The 17,736-nt window shown below is 52.9% G+C and overlaps 1 protein-coding gene across 3 annotated transcripts in view; it reads right to left on the reverse strand.

The window, feature by feature from the left end:
- The window catches only part of LOC115636608 (ras GTPase-activating protein 4-like), a 49,235-nt gene that overhangs the window by 14,730 nt on the left and 16,769 nt on the right, over window positions 1–17,736 (reverse strand). For 2 of the 3 annotated variants that reach the window (XM_030536929.1, XM_030536928.1), the window contains exons 3-9: window positions 16,351–16,464; window positions 13,222–13,283; window positions 10,782–10,911; window positions 4,391–4,472; window positions 1,877–2,008; window positions 687–778; window positions 98–215 (exon numbers count right to left, since the gene is read on the reverse strand). In XM_030536929.1, the coding sequence (XP_030392789.1) occupies window positions 98–215; window positions 687–778; window positions 1,877–2,008; window positions 4,391–4,472; window positions 10,782–10,911; window positions 13,222–13,283; window positions 16,351–16,464 (730 nt within the window). The remainder of the gene's footprint in view (window positions 1–97; window positions 216–686; window positions 779–1,876; window positions 2,009–4,390; window positions 4,473–10,781; window positions 10,912–13,221; window positions 13,284–16,350; window positions 16,465–17,736) is intronic. The other variant, XM_030536930.1, reaches the window with a different exon arrangement.

The raw sequence follows: 17,736 nt of genomic DNA on the forward strand, positions 1-17,736 counted from the left end.
TTAAACGGGGGTGATGCCAGGAAATATTAGCCATGTGCCCAGCTGTGCAGCCTCCCAGCCGTGTCCTGCATGGGATGGTGTGGTGCAGCCAGCTCACCTTGGGCCCTGCTTTTACTTCTTGGCACAGCAGCTGGACCAGAGGCTGGTAGTAACTGCCTGGCAGCACCGTCTCATCTCGAAGCCTCACCTGCAGCTGCAGGGAGCCCAGGTTGCCTCTGAAATGGACGGAGAACAGAACCAAAGAGTGGAGAGAAGCCAGAAGCTGGGAATGGGCGACAGGGGAGGGATCACTTGCTGATTACTGGTTCTGTTCATTCCCTCTGGGGCACCTGGCATCGGCCACTGTCAGAAGACAGGATACTGGGCTGGATGGACCTTTGGTCTGACCCAGCCTGGCCACTCTTATGTTCCTATGAGATACCACATGTGCCAGGACCCATGAGGACACCCACCCGATCGTGGTGCGCAGAAACACCATGGACGAGCATCCCTTCAGAAGGGCTGGCACAGAAATACAGACGCAGCGGGAAGAGCGCTCCCCACCGCGTCGCCTGCCCTGCTTAAAGCAAGCCCCAGGAACGGTGAGGTCAGCACTGCCTAGGAGGACGAACGCCCCCGGCTGAATCCCCTGGCGTTTTCTCTGCATTTTATGGCATGAAAATGTAAGTGGATAATGACAGACTTACTCATCCACTCTGGGCTTGGATTTATCTGGCCTCAGCCTGAACCATCCTTCCTCTTGCTGAACGGTCTGTGACCCCTGGATATTAAACACCACCTAGGAAGGAATGCAGGAGGAGAAAGCTGGCAAGGAAAACTGACCGGGTTACCACAGGGCACTTTGGCTATCGAATCACTTCTGGAATAGTTCTGAAGAGCGTCACCGGCTACTTCTCTCACCGTTAGCTTGTTCTCATGGCCAATTGCACATATTACACCAGCACCTAGGAGGCAGTAACTGAGATCGGGGGCCCCCCCATGCCGCTAGGCGCTGTCCGTGCACATAACAAGAGACAGTCCGTCCGCCCCCTTGCCCCAAGGCACTTACAGTGTAACAGACAAGAAAAAAAACAGGGTGGGAGAAAAGATTTCACAAATGGGGAAATGGAGACCCAGAGAGATCGGGTGACTTGCCCGAAGTCCCACATGAAGGCTGTGGCAAAGGTGGGAACTGACACCCAGTGCAGTCCCTTAATCCTGAAAGCCCCCTTCCTCCGCTAGGCCATCCTCAGGATGCTGGCGGCTAGCCTAGAGATGGCCCAGACTCAGATGCTTCTGTCTGAGCCCCCAGACTGCCCCAGAACTTCACTGGTTTGGATAAAATAATAATGAAAACACTTCCCCTCTCTACCTGACTTCACCGAGGGACTGGCAGCACTTTACAAAGGAAGGAAGAATTATTTCATCCTAACTTAGGTGTTTCTATCGAAGCATCTAGTTCCCGCTGAGATTTTACAGTGATGGGAGGTACCTGAGCCCCTCCCCATCTTTAACGCATTTATCCTGTGTGGCAGGGCAGTGCTGCCATCCCCTGGTACAGATGAGGCACAGGGAGGCTACAGGACTTGCTCAAGGTCACACGGGAAGGCTGTGGCAGAGCTGGGAATTGACTCTGGGTCTCCTGAGTCCCAGACTAGTGCCTTGACCACTGGGGCATCCTGCCTCCATTTCAAAGATGGGGGAAACTGAGGCACGGGGCGGCAACATGGCTTACCAACGCCACAGAGGGAGTCAGTGATAGTGCTGGAACCAGACCTCGAGGTTTCTGACTCAGCCCCAGGTCTGATCCATGAAGGTTATTAAATATTAATCCTAATGACTGTATAAGAAACCGGCCAACGGAGGTGGCTCTGATCAGCTGGTGGTCGCCCCTCACCTTCCCCAGGAAGTCGTTCCTGCTGACGAGATCCCAGTCCCACACCTCAATGCAGACCTTCTCTGTGGCTGACTCGTCCAGGTCAAACTCAAAGGTCTCGTTCCAGCGGGGGTAGCAGGATTTCTTGACCACCTTTGGGCAAGGCAAAGCAGTACAGCTTTAATCACCCTCCCGAGCAGGATCCGTAATCCTCCACTAAGCAGTTCAGGACAAGGGAACAGCGTCTCACCAAGCCACCAAGCAGATTAAAGGGAAAAAGAATGGGGTTTTTAAAAAGAGTGTTCTTCCCTGTGTCACTAACAGCCGTTAGGTTATCAACATGGGAAGAATTTTAAAAGACTAGTGCCCGATTCTTGACCCCATTCACTGCGGCTCTGCACCTTGTGTGGTCATCTGCATCAGTGCAAAGCACGTCAGGCCCACTTTGCACAGGGTGAGTGACCACACAAGGCACAGGGCAGGGAGTATCAGGCCCTGGATTTGCAGAGATGGCCACAATCGCCAGCGCTAGATCTCCAACACCTCAGAGCAGAGGAGTGGGGAGAGCCCAGAGGGTTGGAGCAGCCTGTTATGAAAAGAGGTAGCGTGTGCAAAATTCAAATGCAGATGTAAAATGAAGTCTGGGCTTTTGGGGCCAGTCTCCATCGATTTGTCACCCTGGCTGTTCTTAGTTCCCCTTTTGCCCTTTGGACATCAGAATTACGCTCAATTTCACCTCTGTCTTTTCTCTTTCTAATCAGTTTCACTGCCAAGGCCCAGATTCCTAGTGACACTAAGGCCTCCTCAATGGTTCTGGCAATCTAATGGGGCACTGAAGTGCATATAAATTTACATTTGAGACCACTGGAAGGCCTCTTTTCCCTGCTAGAGTGGTATAGTGGGGCCTTAGTATCCCTGAGAATTCAGGCCTTTGATCCTCATGCACTACAGCAGTCTTAGATCTCAAACACAAATGTTAACCCCCGCTCCTCACAGCCCCCTCTTGCCATGACACAGTTTTACCAACTCCTGTGATTTCATAGCGAGTCTTGCCATAGGACATGATTCACTGAAAGCCCCAGCTCCTGGAGTCATGCGATTATGGGGTGGTTGGGGGGGGAAATCGCAGCTTTCATTTTATAAAAGTAAGTTTCTAGCTCTCAAGGGCGAAAACATGACCCAAAGGTTCAAAACGCCAAAGGCAAATAAAAAGAATCCAAATTTTTTTTTAAGACAATCTCATGATTTTTGAGAGGACATTTGTGGTTGTCAGTACTGCTGTCTTTTTTCGTTTGTAATTGTGCAATCATTTCGATTCCTATTAGCTCTGGGAAAACTCTCTTAAAAACCACCCTAACTATACAAAAGGGAACTAAACTACCTACATTTCCATCCCCAGGGTCAGCAGCTCTCTCACTCTGCTGAGTTCTTCCCACAGGAAAAGAGTTAGCAGCTCTAGATCATTCCTATGCATGGTTTGCCATCCAGGAACACAGGACTTGCAGAGACCTCCGGGGTCATTGAATCTAGTACACTGCTATTGCGGGCAAGAATCCCATTCCTAAATTTATCAAGCTCCACCTTAAAACCAGGGAGGTTTCTTGCCCCCGCTACTCCTGTTGCGTTCCAGAGCCTCGCTCCTCTCATGGTCAGGAACCTTCTAATTTCCAGCCTCCATTTTTTCAGGGTTAGTTTAATTGCCATTGGTTCTTGTGCTAAGATTGTCATTAGGCTTCAGCTGCTCTTCCCCCTCCCTAGAATTCACCCTCCTGCCGTATGTCGAAAGCGCAATTGGCTCCCTTCCCCAGATGAGCATAACTACTTCCCCATGACCAGACAGTACCAGTCGGCTTGTCCCTGCTCTGCTAGGCAGGAGGCGCAGACCTGGACTGAGGGTCTATGCCCACATCTGGAGCTAATTTACACTCCTGTACTAGGTCACTGCAAAGAGGCCTAGGCCGGATACAGACAGCACCAAGCTATGAGGCTGGCAGCGACAGGAGTCAAACAGGGCACTAGAAATGAGGCCACACTGCAACATTTCAATTGGGGTGCCAAGCCCCCCTCCCAAAGCCTGAGGTTGCTCAGACCACAGGAGTCTGGGTCAGGCCCATCCTGAGAGGAAATCCTGAGGCAGTTCAACTTCTATCCGAACTAACGTCACTGAAATGGCTCACAGCACTGCACCTGAGCGGCTTTCCTCCTGGAGTCCTGAACACGAGGGCCAAATTCCAGCCTGATGTATACCTCCCCTGAGCCATCCCGTTAGTGCCAACAGAACATCTGCAGAGAACGAGGGTCCCAGCACCCTGGTCCCAGTGATGCTCACATGTAACTCACTGATCCATCCAAGAGTAACCTCCTTCTCGATGCTGTGTCCATGAAGGGAACATGACCCATGCTGCTGATTGCATCCCTGGTTCCCCCCGTGGGGAAGGGAAAGGCAGAAGGGAGTTTCTAGCATGGGTTGCATTCCTCCCTTCCACCCTGCCCCCACAATGGAATCAAACACCCCGACCTGCTCTCTCAACTCACCGAGCTCTCCTGGGTCTTGCTGTTGTAGCGAACTCTGACGAAGGGATCGGAAGCGCCGTTCCGGTCTTTCCGAGCCAAATCTCTGCCGAGAGAGGAGGAAGCAGAAGGGCCTTGGCACAAAAGAGCCTCTGACTCGAGCTGGCAACATTTTTCAACTGACACAGGTCAGTGCAAAATGCAGATTAAGGTCGACCGAAACATTTCGCCACTTGGTGTCAGCCCAGAACCAAACTCATTTCAGACAGGGTTCGCTTGGACGTTTTCAAAGTGATTTTTTATTTAGAAATGTCCTTCAGTTTTATTGAAACCAATGTAAAAAAAACTTTTTTTTAAAAGCTCAAAATCTAAATGAAAGGTTTCATTTTTGTTGGAAATTAAAAACAAAATCGTTGTGGGTCAACCAGAAAACAAACAAACAGTTTTTTGGTTGTTTTTTTTTGAACTGCCACTGAACTAAATAATAAAAAAATACATCAATTCCTTGCACTCCTCTGGGTCTGTTTTAGGGGAACCTGCAAGATCCTCACTCTACCTACCAAAAGCACATGGGACAGTTCATGGTGCGCACCATAAATGAATCTGCTACTTAATCAAAGCAGCTTTCAAATGCGCAGTCCCTCCTCCATTACTCCTGGCTGCTGCTTGTGCACAGGGAGGAAGGAAGCCGAACAAGCTGCATGCCCATAACTGGTGTGAATGTTGATGGGAAGGTAGGGGAGTCATGGATAGAGGGAGGGATCTGCCATGTGCCCCAGTCAGGGCTAGGAGATAAGGGCAATAACTTGATTCCCCATGGGGTACCAGCTGCTTCCACAGAGCTCCTATACATGTCACACTGGGCTGTGGCGTGAGCAGGAAACGCTGTCCCAGTATCCCTTGGTGGGGTAGGGCCATTGACGGGGCAGGTTTGGCAGCACTGGATGATCCAGACTGGCCACCGAAAGCCACCAGCGGCGTGGTATCCCATCTGTTTCTTGGTAAGCAAGGGCAAAGTGCAGCTCAGTGTCCCCCCCTCTTTGTATGAGCGCTTGGGGGAACGCCAACAACAGTGGTGCTTGGGGGAAAGACGGGAGAGAACTCTTTTGGGTAGGTCAGGCTGGGCTCCCCTGGGCATGGGAATTGCTAGACTGGTCCAATAGCTCGTCTCTGGGAGTGGTCAGTATCTTTCTAAGACCCATCAGTCAGAGGCTAGCTGGAAGAATGAGAGTTTACATTCCTTCCCACCTTTGCCTTTTCTTCTTTTTCCATCCCAGCCATTGTAACCCAGGAGCTTCATATATATATATATAGCGCTAATCCCTTTTGCCATCCTTCTAAGCTCTTGGCCTCAGTAACATCTTGTGGCAATGAGTTCCACAGGCCAACTGCATGGTGAGTAAACACTTATTTCTTGATGCGTCTGTCAGTGACATTCCTTGTACTTACATTACAAGACAGAGTGAACAGAAGGGCCTGATCTACCTTCTCTCTAGCATTCATTATTTCAGTGTGTCACCTCTCTCAGGTAAGCCATCCTCTCTTTCACGCTCCCTTTTTCCAGACTTCTAATCATTCCTGTCGTCTCCGAGCCCTCTCTACTCCTGCTCTATTCTTTTCAATGTAGCGTGACCGGGGTGGATATATTATTTCAGATAAGGACACGCTACCAATTTATATATCATCATCATGCTATTTTCAGGAATGTGCTTAACTCCAGGCCCAAGGCAGCGTTCTCACTCTTTTGTTCCTTACGGTAACTGATCTCTGGCCAGAGAGCCCTCCCTAGAGGCAAACTCTTTGCTGACTGCCTCTGTGCTTTGTCTCTGTGGACTCAGCCCAGCTGCTTACACTGATGTGTTAGAAGGCAGCATGAAATTGATCAGATTCCAGCAGAATCTGCAGTAGAATTGTCTGATGGAAAATTTCCATCAATATGCCTTCTGGCCTTATAACCTATGGAGACACATGCCCTCCCCCCCACCCCAAAAGTGCCCTCATCTCCCCAACCCCACACGCACCCCCGTCATTTCTTACCAGGTTAAAATGCAAGCACCACTCCAACTAAGGCTCTCTGTAGCAAGACAAGTTATTTCCACATGTGGCATCCCCCACATCTTTTCAGAGCCGTTCAATCAAACCCTTCCTTGAAAACACAGCCAGCTCATTTTTTTACCCTCTCTCTGTGGCACTCTTTAGCAAGACAATTCCCGCCTGCTTTAAACTAGCCCAAGAGATTATTTCCACTGACGTAGGTTTTCCATGGCAAAGTTCACATTGCGGGGTGCTGACAAACTGGGAATAAAACACTTAGAGCCTTCTGTAGGCCAAGAGCAACAGTCTATTTTTAGTCTGGATGGCTTAAAATAAAAGGAACAATGGGCCAAGAAAGAACAAAAGCAAAGTCTCAATGGCAGAGCACAGCGTGTGTGGGGGTGTGTGTGTGTGTGTGTGTGGCCGGCCACCACGACACCCCCTTCATATTCATTTCATTACAGCCGAGTCCGCTCTGCCTCCCACGCTCCAAGTTGTTCCCTGAGATCTAAACACATCCATGGTTGCGTCAAAGCACTTCTGATCACCTATATGAGCCTGTTAACAAGGCAGAGCTCGGCCGACCCCTCCGTTCAGAATTCAAATGGCAGAGATCCCTGTGTGATGTTGCATTTAACTGCAGTTCATGTGTGCAGGGCTCCAGGGCATTTTATGAAGGATTATTATTCGCCTTAGAGAACTGGCAGGTACAAAGAGACTAGTGGGGGAGACGCATTTCCATGCAGTCTCTCTGACTCATACGGGCTGGATCCTCACCTAGCGTAAATCACACTCGGCAGAGCTCCCCAGAAGGAGCGGAGTGACGCCAGGGACAGAAGCTAAAAATAGCCAGACACCCAAACCAGAATCCTCCTCTTTAATTAGGGAATTAAAGAGACTAACACGTTTCAAAGTGCTCCCTTTCCAGAATCCACAGGGCGGGTCGGAGCCATGAGACAGGTGCCATCCACATGCAGGGTGAGTCACCGACTGCTAGCCGGGAAAAGCCACCCTCTGCTGCTGGGCTTACGTGTGCAAAGCGTCAAAGCCACACGCAGGGCCGGCCAGCGAGGCACTTCCCAGAGCGAGTCACAAAAGGGGTGCATTTGTTTCATGGGGAGTCGCAGGTTTGGCACTCGCCCCTAGAATTCGCACTCAGCGCTTCCTCCAGCAGCAGGGAGATGGGAGGTGGGAGTGGGTTAGCTGACATGGAAAATAACAAAGCCCAATAAAGCAATCATGGGGCAACCAACAGACTCTCTGATGATGCAGTTCAGCAATCGGAGAGGCCGACAGAGCAACGAGAAAGGCTGCCTTCTCTCCTCCTGCCCCCCCCAAAGAGGGACCAGTCCCACACCCAGGGGCTGCGGTCAATATCAGGGCCTCTAGTTGCTACCCCAGTATGAATATTAATTCCTTATTGTTCATTAATAGAGAAATAATACCCACCACTACGGAATACTGCTGAGTACCTGGGTAGGTGCACTCCAGGAATTTGTATTTGGTGATGGAGTATATGAATCCCTGCATACTGAACCGATACCCCAGGCGCACCGTGCCACAGGGGTTACGTGTCACATAGGACATGCTGCCTCTCAGATGAAAGAGTCCCTGAGCACTCGTGCTTATTAGGAGCCCCTGGGAAGAGAAACCCCAGAATCCTGACTAGATTCCTCCCTAAATTCCCCCTGCAATGTCACTTGGACAACAGCAGCCTGCAGAGGATCCCTGCCCACAGGCAGTCTGGCTCAGAGCAGGACAGAAGACAGCTAGTATTAGAGATAATCACTCCATGCAGCCGGACAGACACCAGAAGGAAATTGTGTCCGAATCTCTCCCGTAGGCGCCCTGCTGTACCTTCCCCATGGAGCCCTTGGAACAAGCCTCCCAGCCATCAGACTGACTGTGATTAGAGACTGGCTGGTCATCGCTCTTGTGCAGGGTATTCCCCACAGAGCCAGTGGAAAGGTCAAGAGAGAGAGAGAGGGAGGGGGAATTGCGTAGCTGTGAGTCACAAGGAAGGGAACTCCACGCAGCTGTCTGGCCTGGGGAAGCGGATTCCCTGCAGCTCCCCAGGGGCTTCTCCTCCCCCCTGTGCCTGGCTGACAGCACAGGCTGGGCCGCTTGGCTGCTCTAGGGGGCGGCCTCAAGGGCGCTCTGGCAGAACAGCGCTGGCTTCCCATCTGCACAGCCTTCGTGGGTCACAGAGCTAATGCCTGGGCAGGCTGGTACCCTGGTACAAACACCCAGCAGCAGCCGGCACAGTCTCACTGACGCTGCAGCAGCAAGGCCCCTCGCCAGCCTGGCACTGCCCACAGGCCCCGAGCTTCACAGCCACACGGCTCTGCAATGGCAGACCCAGGGACAGACAGGAAGCTGTCTCCAGGAGTGGAACCCAGGGCAGGAAATAGTTACACACAGACTGAACTGAGGAAGGAGAGGCCCGTCTTTGGGGTCACTCACCTGCAGCTAGCGGGATGGATTTGGTCCTGCATTTTCGAGTCACCAAAATGTCTTGCACACATCAGCCCCTTATCCTGCCCCTGAGTGTCGTCACTGCGGAGTTAACCCGGGCTCTTTACCCAGGTGTTGCCCTCGGTCCCCCACCCATCCCCACACTAAACCCCCTCACAATTCCCTGGGAAAGCATCAGAGAGCAGCTCAGCTCACTGCAGCACTCAGAGCCATGGGACATGCCCCCAGGAATCCTAGAGACTCACCCCGGGAGCGCAGCCCCAGCGAGCACCCAGTAATTGGGGCTGGGCAGACCTGGCGCCCATCGCCTGGGCTAACTCTGCAGTGAAGACGTCTCGTTTGTTCTGCGTGGCATGAATCCTCCTCTCCCCGAGACAGACGGGGCATCCCACACCTCTGCCTGTCTGGGGGGACAGAGATTCCCCAACAGCCCCGGAGGATGGTACCCTGCTTGAGCACATGCAGCAGAGAGAATGGCAGGCGACAGAGAAGGGAAGGGAAACCCCTGGGCAGTCATCCTGTCCATTCCCACTCTGCCAGGGCAGGCTCTTCCCTGGAGGACATCCTGCCAGCGCTTTGGACAGCCAGACTCCAGGGTGTCTGAACCTACAGGGCTCCCATCACTTCCCTGGGGACCCTCTTCCACAGCCTAACGCCCAAGGGCAGGAAGCTTTGCCTGATGTTCATCCCCTCCATCCTTTGGAGCTCCCTGAATAGTTCCTTTCTGCGCTGCTGTGCACCCCCCAAGCAGCGCCAGACATCCCGGCCCCACCTAGTCATTTTCTAGCCAAGGCAACCTTTAGGGCAAAACCAAGACAGCAGTTGCCCACTGGTGGCCCCCGCCTGCACCAGATCCTCACAGAGCCTGTCCCATTTGTAGCAGCAGGGGGTCTTGAGACTCATTTAACAGGGGCCGTGATGGAGGGAGCTCAGCTGGGTTTGCAGTCGGAGCTGCAGGGAAGATTAATGTCTCATTAGAGGCAGGCAGGAGAAACGGCTTTTCAGTCTAGCACCTGCTATTCTGCCAGCTGTATCAGGGATTCCGATGTGCATTGTGTGTTAGGATGGAGCAGACACAGGGTCCATCTTGCCTAGCGTCTTGTCCCCAACTAGGGCCTGTAGCAGCCATTGCAGAGGCAGGGACAAGAGACCCCGGAATGGAATAACCTGGCCCCAGGGGAAGTTTCCTCCCAGCCTCAGGCACTTATTGGTTGATCTATGGCCTGAGGCAGGAGGAGGTTTTATCCTTTTTAATGCAACTTTCTCAATATCCAGATAAACATCTGATCCTTTTCCAAATCCTGTTAAGCTATTAGCCTCAGTGACATCCTGTGCTCATGAGTTCCACAGGCTAATTATACCCCGTGTAATAATAATACCTAGCTCCTATATAGCACTGTCATCAGCAGAGCTCAAAGTGCTTTACAAAGGAGGTTGGTATACTTAGCTCCATTTTACAGATGGGGAAACGGAGGCAAAGGGAGAGGAAGCGACTTGCTCAAGTTCACCCAGCAGGCCAGTGGCACAGGTGGGAACAGAACCCAGGTCTCCTGAATCGCAGGCCAGTGTTCCAGCCAGTAGATCACGCTGCCTTCCCTGTAACATCACCAGATGTCCCTTTGTTCTCATTTTATGAGCAAGGGTAAAAGGAAGAACCCCAATGACCTGGTATACATCACTTATTTCTACACGCATCTCTGTGACACTCCCCGCCCCTACACACATACCCTTAAAGCCTTACTGGTACATTGCACTGCCCCGGGGTTTTAAAAAAAAAAACAAACTCTCCTCCTTTCCAGGCCCCTGATCAGTTTCATTGCTCTTCTCTGGATTCTTCCTGGAGAGCAAAGGGGTGTTAGCTGCTTCCTTCCTGCAGGCTGGTCTCTGCCTTGCTCCACCTCCTTACCTGGCTTCAAACACGCTGCAGCGCAGCTTCCTCGCTGCATCACTGCCCAGGATCTCGATCTGGAGGTGGATTTCCCCCTGCACCTCCTCATCGGGATCGATTTCGGTCAGGTTCAGCCAGCCACTGTAGCCTAGACACAGAGAGAACAGCCAGTAGAGAAAGCTGCATGTGCCCCCCTGCCACAGGTTTGTCTGGCCAGGCCCGTTTTCCACACAGGAAAGCAGGCACAGAGAGCTTAAGCAACTTACTGATGATCAATCAATGAAGCAGCGCCAGGGCCTGCAACAGAACCCGGGCGTCCTGACACGCGGTCTGCCACTAACCACTAGGACGCACTCCCCAGGTCTCCAGCAGAACTGCCTGGATATTAATATCATCTCGCTCTTATGCAGGGCTTTCTCTCAGGAGATCTCAAAGCACTTCACAAGTTTTAATGCTTTTCTCCTCCCAACATCCCTGGGAGGCAGGGCTGGGCTGTCATCCCCAGAGTACAGCTAGGGAACTGTAGAGAGGCTAGGTGACTTGCCCAGGGTCACTTAAGAAGTCTGTGGCAGAGGAGGGACTTGACTGTGAATCTCACAAGGCCTCACTAGACTAGTGCCCCAATCACTGACCCATCACAGTGCTGCACAGTCAGCTCACACCATCTCCCCCCCACCCCTCCCAAGAGACTCGCTGACAGGGAATTTAGTGCTGGCAGAAGACACCAGGCTTAGAGCCCAGAGTCATCTCTCTGCAGAGCCCTTCCCCCCCACCCCAGCAAGCCTCACGCCAAACCCGGAGGAAGAGGAGATCTGGATCTCCAGGCCCACTCAGGCCCCAGCTATCCCCACCACGGACACAGGCGCCCATTACTGCGAGCAGCGGCTGGCGGCATGTGCCAGGCAGGCCCTGTCCCACAAGAACCGGGCCAGCAGCTCAGTTTGCAGATGAGGCTGCCAAGCAGCCATCAAAGGGTAACGGCGTTCAGTCACTGCTGGCCCAGAAACCAGCGGCCTGGCAGGGAAAGGCGCTGTACCCCGTTACAACCCCCTGAGCCACCCAACGCCTCTCACTGCTAGGGGCAGCAGGGCAGGGTCCCTCTACCTGGATCTTTAGCCTCTCTGGTGTCTAAAAGAGCCAGATACTTCCCAAGTCCTCACAAATCCGGACAGAGCCTCCCATAGGGCAGCTCCCTTCCCTTCTGCAGCCTCCTCTGGCCTGGGCCCAGCTGCCCAGACAGACACACGCAGGAGGGAGGCCAGTGCAGAGTTCTCTCTCCCCGCCTCCTCTACCCACGCAGCATTCAACGCCCTCATCTAGCGGCTGGCTCAGCCGGGCAACAGTAAGTGGAGGATGCAAGCTGCCTACTCAAGGATGAGGGGACTCGGGCAGCCAGAGACCTGCATGACTCATCCCTGATAGAGGTGGGAGACTGAGTTCTGATGAGCCCCCCCACCCCACGTTGGGCACCCCGAGCGCCTACGAATCTTTTTTTCCAGGAGGAAACACTCTGCTCCCTCTTGGCGTGCACCCCTTTGATCCAGCCACTACCTCGAACACGGGCAGAATTGTCAGGAGCACAGGATGGCTCCAGTTTGCATGGAGGGCTGGCAGATCACCTGTGGGCTCGTAACTTGCAGCTAGGCAGTACTCAGAATGGGGGGCGCTCTCTGCACAGACGGAGCAGGTAGAGGCATGGGAGCCTGCTGGAATGAGCAGCTACACTCCTGCAAACTAGCCCTTAGCGCGTCCTCTCCGAGTCCCTGCAAAGGCTGCTATTGCTACAGCGCTTCAGGGGATAGAGATCACATTCACCGACAAAGCACAATGCGAGACGGTGCATTGGGACCCAGGCTGAACTGATCTGGGGCAGCATCTTGCAGACAGACACTTTGCATGCAGTGATAATTTGTCACTGAACACAGCCACACATGGCTTAGAGACTGCGCTAGGACACAGACTGCATTGATTTACAGGGGGACTGGAATGAGTGACAGCCCAACACCAAATCAAATGTCACTGCATTTGCCACACCCGTTTCCTGAGGCACTGTGCCCTGCGCAGTCCCGCTGTTGGGGATGCAGTGGCAATAGGCAGCATTGACAGGCTGTTGGTTTCACTCCCACCTAGGGGTTGGGGCAGTAGAGGGGTCGTAGTGCTTGAGGGTTCAAATCTACCCTCAGATGCAACCAGGTAAGTCTGTCGCTTTTGACGGGGCGCGTAAATGGCAGGAGGGAAGCCGCAAGAGAAATTCTGGCTGGCTCAAGACAGCGCTCGGCTTTGGGGTCAATCTTGCTCGTTTCCACGGCTGCGATCTCCCTGAAGCAGCTTCACAAGTTGCTTTCCATTGTCAGCTCACCAGGGAACAGGACTGTGCTGTTTCACGCCTGGCGGAATGCACAGCTGTACGTAGAAACCAAACCCAGCCAGACTCCGCTGGAGCGAGAATCTGCCTTACCCTTTGGATGCGCAGTCAGCACGTCCCGAGTGACACAGACTTTCCCGATAACATCATCGCGGCTGGGGAGACAAAACAAAAGCGCCTCGCAGTGCAGGGGCTGAGCCAATGTAAAACCTTGACATGCCAAACCCCTGCAAATATCCGGTTCAAATCCCCAGGTTGGAGCCTGACCCCGTGGTTCCAGTTCACGGATGGAGATAGCTCGCTTTCTGGTTCACACACGGACAAGATTTTGGCATAACCCACCCAACCACCTAAGCCTGTGATGATGTCCCAATGGACTTCAGTAGGACAAACACATGTTTATGTGCAGTCCTGAATTGGGGCTATACCCCTCCTTTGGTCTCAAACCCAAGCCCCATTCACCCAACCTAGTTCCAAACAGCACTTTCCATCAGCAGGTCTCAAAGCTTTACAGAGCAGGTCAGTATCATTATAACCATTGCACAGATGGGGAAACTGAGGCACGGAGCGGGGCAGGGACTTGGCCAAGGTCAGCCAATAGCAGAGCTGGGAACAGAACCCAGGTCTCCCAAATCCCCACACTGTGCTCCACCCACTAGGCCAGGCTTTCTCCCCATACCAGCCTGCCCAGGATGCAGCCTCCTTGGCTCACTAATACGCAGAGCAATTTCCCCTTTAAAGAGCCCAATCCAGAGAGATGTGGAAACTCTGCAACTCCCTGGGAGCCCCCCTTAGCCTGTTGGGATCAGTTTCAGAGAGACGCTGCTGGGCAATCAGCCAAGCCTGTCACCTGAGCAAGTGGCCTCCCCTTTCCTGTTTATGAAGACCTGCTTTTTGCTGCTTCCCGACTCCTCATGGGGGTGAAGTCAGGGCGGAGGGGGCAGTCCTTTTCCGGTTAGCTTGACTAAGCTTCCTGATCCATATCTGCTTGCGATGCTCGGTGTGCGGGGGCTCCATCGCTCCCCAACCCCCCACGGCGCACGCACGTACGCACACATGCGCTTTCGGGCACCAGCACCACACCACACCAAGACAAGAGGCTGGCAAGATGGCATCAGTGCTGCTGCTGGAATGGGGAAACCGAGGCACTGAGTGGGGATGTGACTTGCCCAAAGTCACCCAGTGAGAACTGAGACCCAGCCCAGTGTTCTATCCACTGGAACACACTGCCTCCCTCAATCCTGCCAGAGGCGTCCAACAAGCTGCTTTACAGAGGCTGCTAATTGAGAACGTGGCAGCCCGTCGAAATTATTCTTCCCTGTGCTGCGGACACAACGTGTGTGTTACTGTAGGGTCAGCAGGGAGTGCGACTGCTGCACAAGCTGGTTTGCTACTGTGTGGCGGCTGCCACTGCGCACACTGTTGTGTTGCTGGCAGGTGTGAGGTGCAATTCTCACCCTGAATCCTTTGTTGTGAGAACTAAATTCCCATAAAAAAAAGTTACACACACTCAGCAAATTCCACATGTGCACGCACACAAAGGCAGGCCCCATGGGGCTGACAGTCCAGATCTGTACCCTCTAGGTTTGAATGGCTTCTCCTCCTCCATTCCCACTTGGTTGTGTCCACTCCTGTGCATCAAGCAGACAAGGGGTTTCCTCTCCCATGCCCTTGGGGTAACCGCTCATCTGGAGTTTCCTCTCCCACCGGTGCTCCCAGCGCCACACCGAACAGCCCAGCCCCTTTGGCATCCAATGCTGGACCAGCATCTGTGCACTCAATTACCTGCGTGCAGCCTGCAGTGGGGTTTGGCCTTCTGTCCTCCTGACATTCAAGGAGAGAGAATCAGAAAGGAGGGCATCTCACCCCGCAGTGACCCCATCCCATTGTTCCAGCCCACCCCTGCCAAGCGAGGCCACTGTTCTCCAGCTGATCACGACTATCTGAAATGCTCTGCAAGTAGCTAAGCGAGGAGCTTGACTCTGGAGCGCTGATCTCCAGGGGAGGCAGAGACCTTCCCATATGGCTGATTCTCCAGCTCCTCCATCTGCATCACCACCAGGAGGCATCGGACAGCTCCTAGGATGGGGGAGAACCCCTCACCTCCATCACAGCTGGCAGCCCATTCCGTGCCCCTCTCTGGCCAAGGAGCGTAGGAAGCACATTGTGCCCAAGACAGGGAAGGCCTTAAATTCCTACTGACCCTACTAGAAGTAAGGATGTTTTCATTCCTAGGCAGCTTTGGGGCTCGGTAGCTGAAAGCAAGGGGTTCACAAGAAGCCCCTCAATTTGCAGGACAGCCCTGATGCACATTCCCCCCACTGAGGTCACTGAAATGAGGATCTGGCCCCGAGGCGGCTGGTAGTTCTCAGTCCAGCCCAGAAATCACTGCAGTGGAAATGCCCTGTTTTACATGCCTCTCTCACAGGCACCACTGCAGGGTGCCCACCCTGCACCTCCTCTAGGCACCACGCACTTCCCTGCTGTGGCTGCTCACGCCAGCTGAGTTTGCAAAGGACAGGAGGGAGTTTCCCTTCAGCAGTCCTTCTCCATGGAGCCGAGGATTCCAGCAGGAGGGAGGAGGGTCTCCTGGGCTGACGGAGACTGGATGAATGCCCCATGGCAGCCACAGACACATGCTGGGCTATTCAGCACTGAGGGCAGCTTGTGAATTAAGCAGTGGAAGGTTCTGAAATGACTGTTTTTCCACAGTGATGGTGCTGAGGGTTTGGCATCTCCTGGCTGCAGTTTTATTTGGATCTTTTTCCACCCATCCTTCTCAGAGGGTGTCAGCAGAACCCAGCAAGTCAAACACAGAATAGTAATTTCTCTTCCCTAGTCCGTTGCAGTTGAAGATGGTCTTGTGGCTAAGGGACTGTGGATACCTGGGGGGGTTCAATGGCCTGAGTCCCTGTGTGACCTTGGGCAAGTCACTTGATCTCTGTGCCTCAGTTTCCCATCTGTTAATGAAGGGGTAACAGCACTTCCTGGGTCTTGTCTGTTTGGAGTGTAAGCTATTTACGGCAGGGGCAGTAAGTACAGGGTCTAGCTCAGTGGGGGGTCTCCTGCTGCTACTGTCCTACAAACAAACAATACTAATGTCTAGACAGATCTGCCATGGATACGGCCCAAGGCTGAAGTCTCATCCTGGGGAGAGTCAGGGCTAACTCCTCTGAAGCCAGCGGAGTGAGGAGAAGAGTTGGAGAGGCGTCTACACCATACCTGAGCGCATCTTCATCCATCACGTAAAAGGAGACGCTGTGGAAGGTGGGTGGCAGATGTACCTCATATTCCTCCCCCCAGAATGGGGATAGCGTCTTCCAGACCGTGGCTGTCCTGGAGGGAAGAGGGTCCCTTTAACCACAAGGCATTACCGGAAGCGTGGGTACCTGTCTCCCAAACAACCATCCGCTCCTCATTGATATGTACCTCCTCTATACACCTACCTGAGGTCTTCTACAGTAGACATCAGTCGTTTCCAAGTGTTAGTATAGGGACAGTGAGACACCAGCTTCCCCATGCAACAAAGCCACACGAGGTGTTCTCCCAAGCTTTCCTGACCATTCATGGTCATTGAGGGTTTGTCTATGCTGCAGTGGCAGCCCAGGGTTAGGAGAACTTGAGTTAGCAGACCCTGAGTTTGTTAACCTGCGGTTTGAGCATCTACACTCAGTTGTAACCTCAGGTTAGGAACTGTGGAGCCCTAGGTCCCAACCTGGGGCTCCAGTGAGGACACTGCCTTATGCGGGCCTGAGCCCACCACCCATCTCCCTGACTTCCTAGAATTCTCCCAAAAACATGGCCACTCTAGCCCTCTGTTCATGGTGCAGTGTGGGAAAACTTGACTGTCCAGAGGACAAAGAAAGTTGGCCCGTGGGATTGTGGGATACTTTTGACGAACTCCCAGAGCATGAGTCCAGTGGGGCTGCATCTACACTGCAAAACTCAGGGCTTGAAACTTGGGTCCTGGCTTGATTCAGGTTCAGCCTCTTCACCCCCCAGGGGTCCTGGGTCTGAGCCCTGGGTTACTGCAATTTGTGTATAGATGGAAGGGAGGTTAGACTTGAGCCTGTGTTTGAACCCTGGGCTTACACTGCAGTGTAGACATAGCCTCAGGGACCCAGGGAACTTCGCCATAGTAGTGTGTCCTAGTCAGACTGCAGTTCCCCCTGAACTTTCATTTGGATACACTAAGGGCTCTCAACCTGGGGGTCAAAATCAGGTTTTAGCAGAGTATGCCGAGCGGCTCTCTCTTTATGGTTAGATGAGCTTAAAAGGAGCGGGAGGATCCTGAAACTTCTCTCTATTGTAATCACGACGTGGACATATCTGAGAACCACCAGATGACCACCTTCAGATTCACTTTCTGTCCTAAACTACACTCCAAAGCTAACAGCTTTCAGTCACTACTAACCTGGGGCTGGGGATTCAGATCAGCAACCTTGTAGCAAAAGGACTTGTGTGTGAGTAGCAGCCTCCTGTCTACACTAGTTAAAAATAAATAAAGAGCTATCACATTTTAAAAGGCGAACACATACTAAAGTCCTAGTGCAGACAGGGTGAGCTGTAGCTCTAATATGGGTTAGCGGGTCCGGATCCCAGTGCAGA

Source organism: Gopherus evgoodei, chromosome 17 (genome assembly GCF_007399415.2).
Source record: "Gopherus evgoodei ecotype Sinaloan lineage chromosome 17, rGopEvg1_v1.p, whole genome shotgun sequence".
Taxonomy (NCBI): Eukaryota; Metazoa; Chordata; order Testudines; family Testudinidae; genus Gopherus; species Gopherus evgoodei.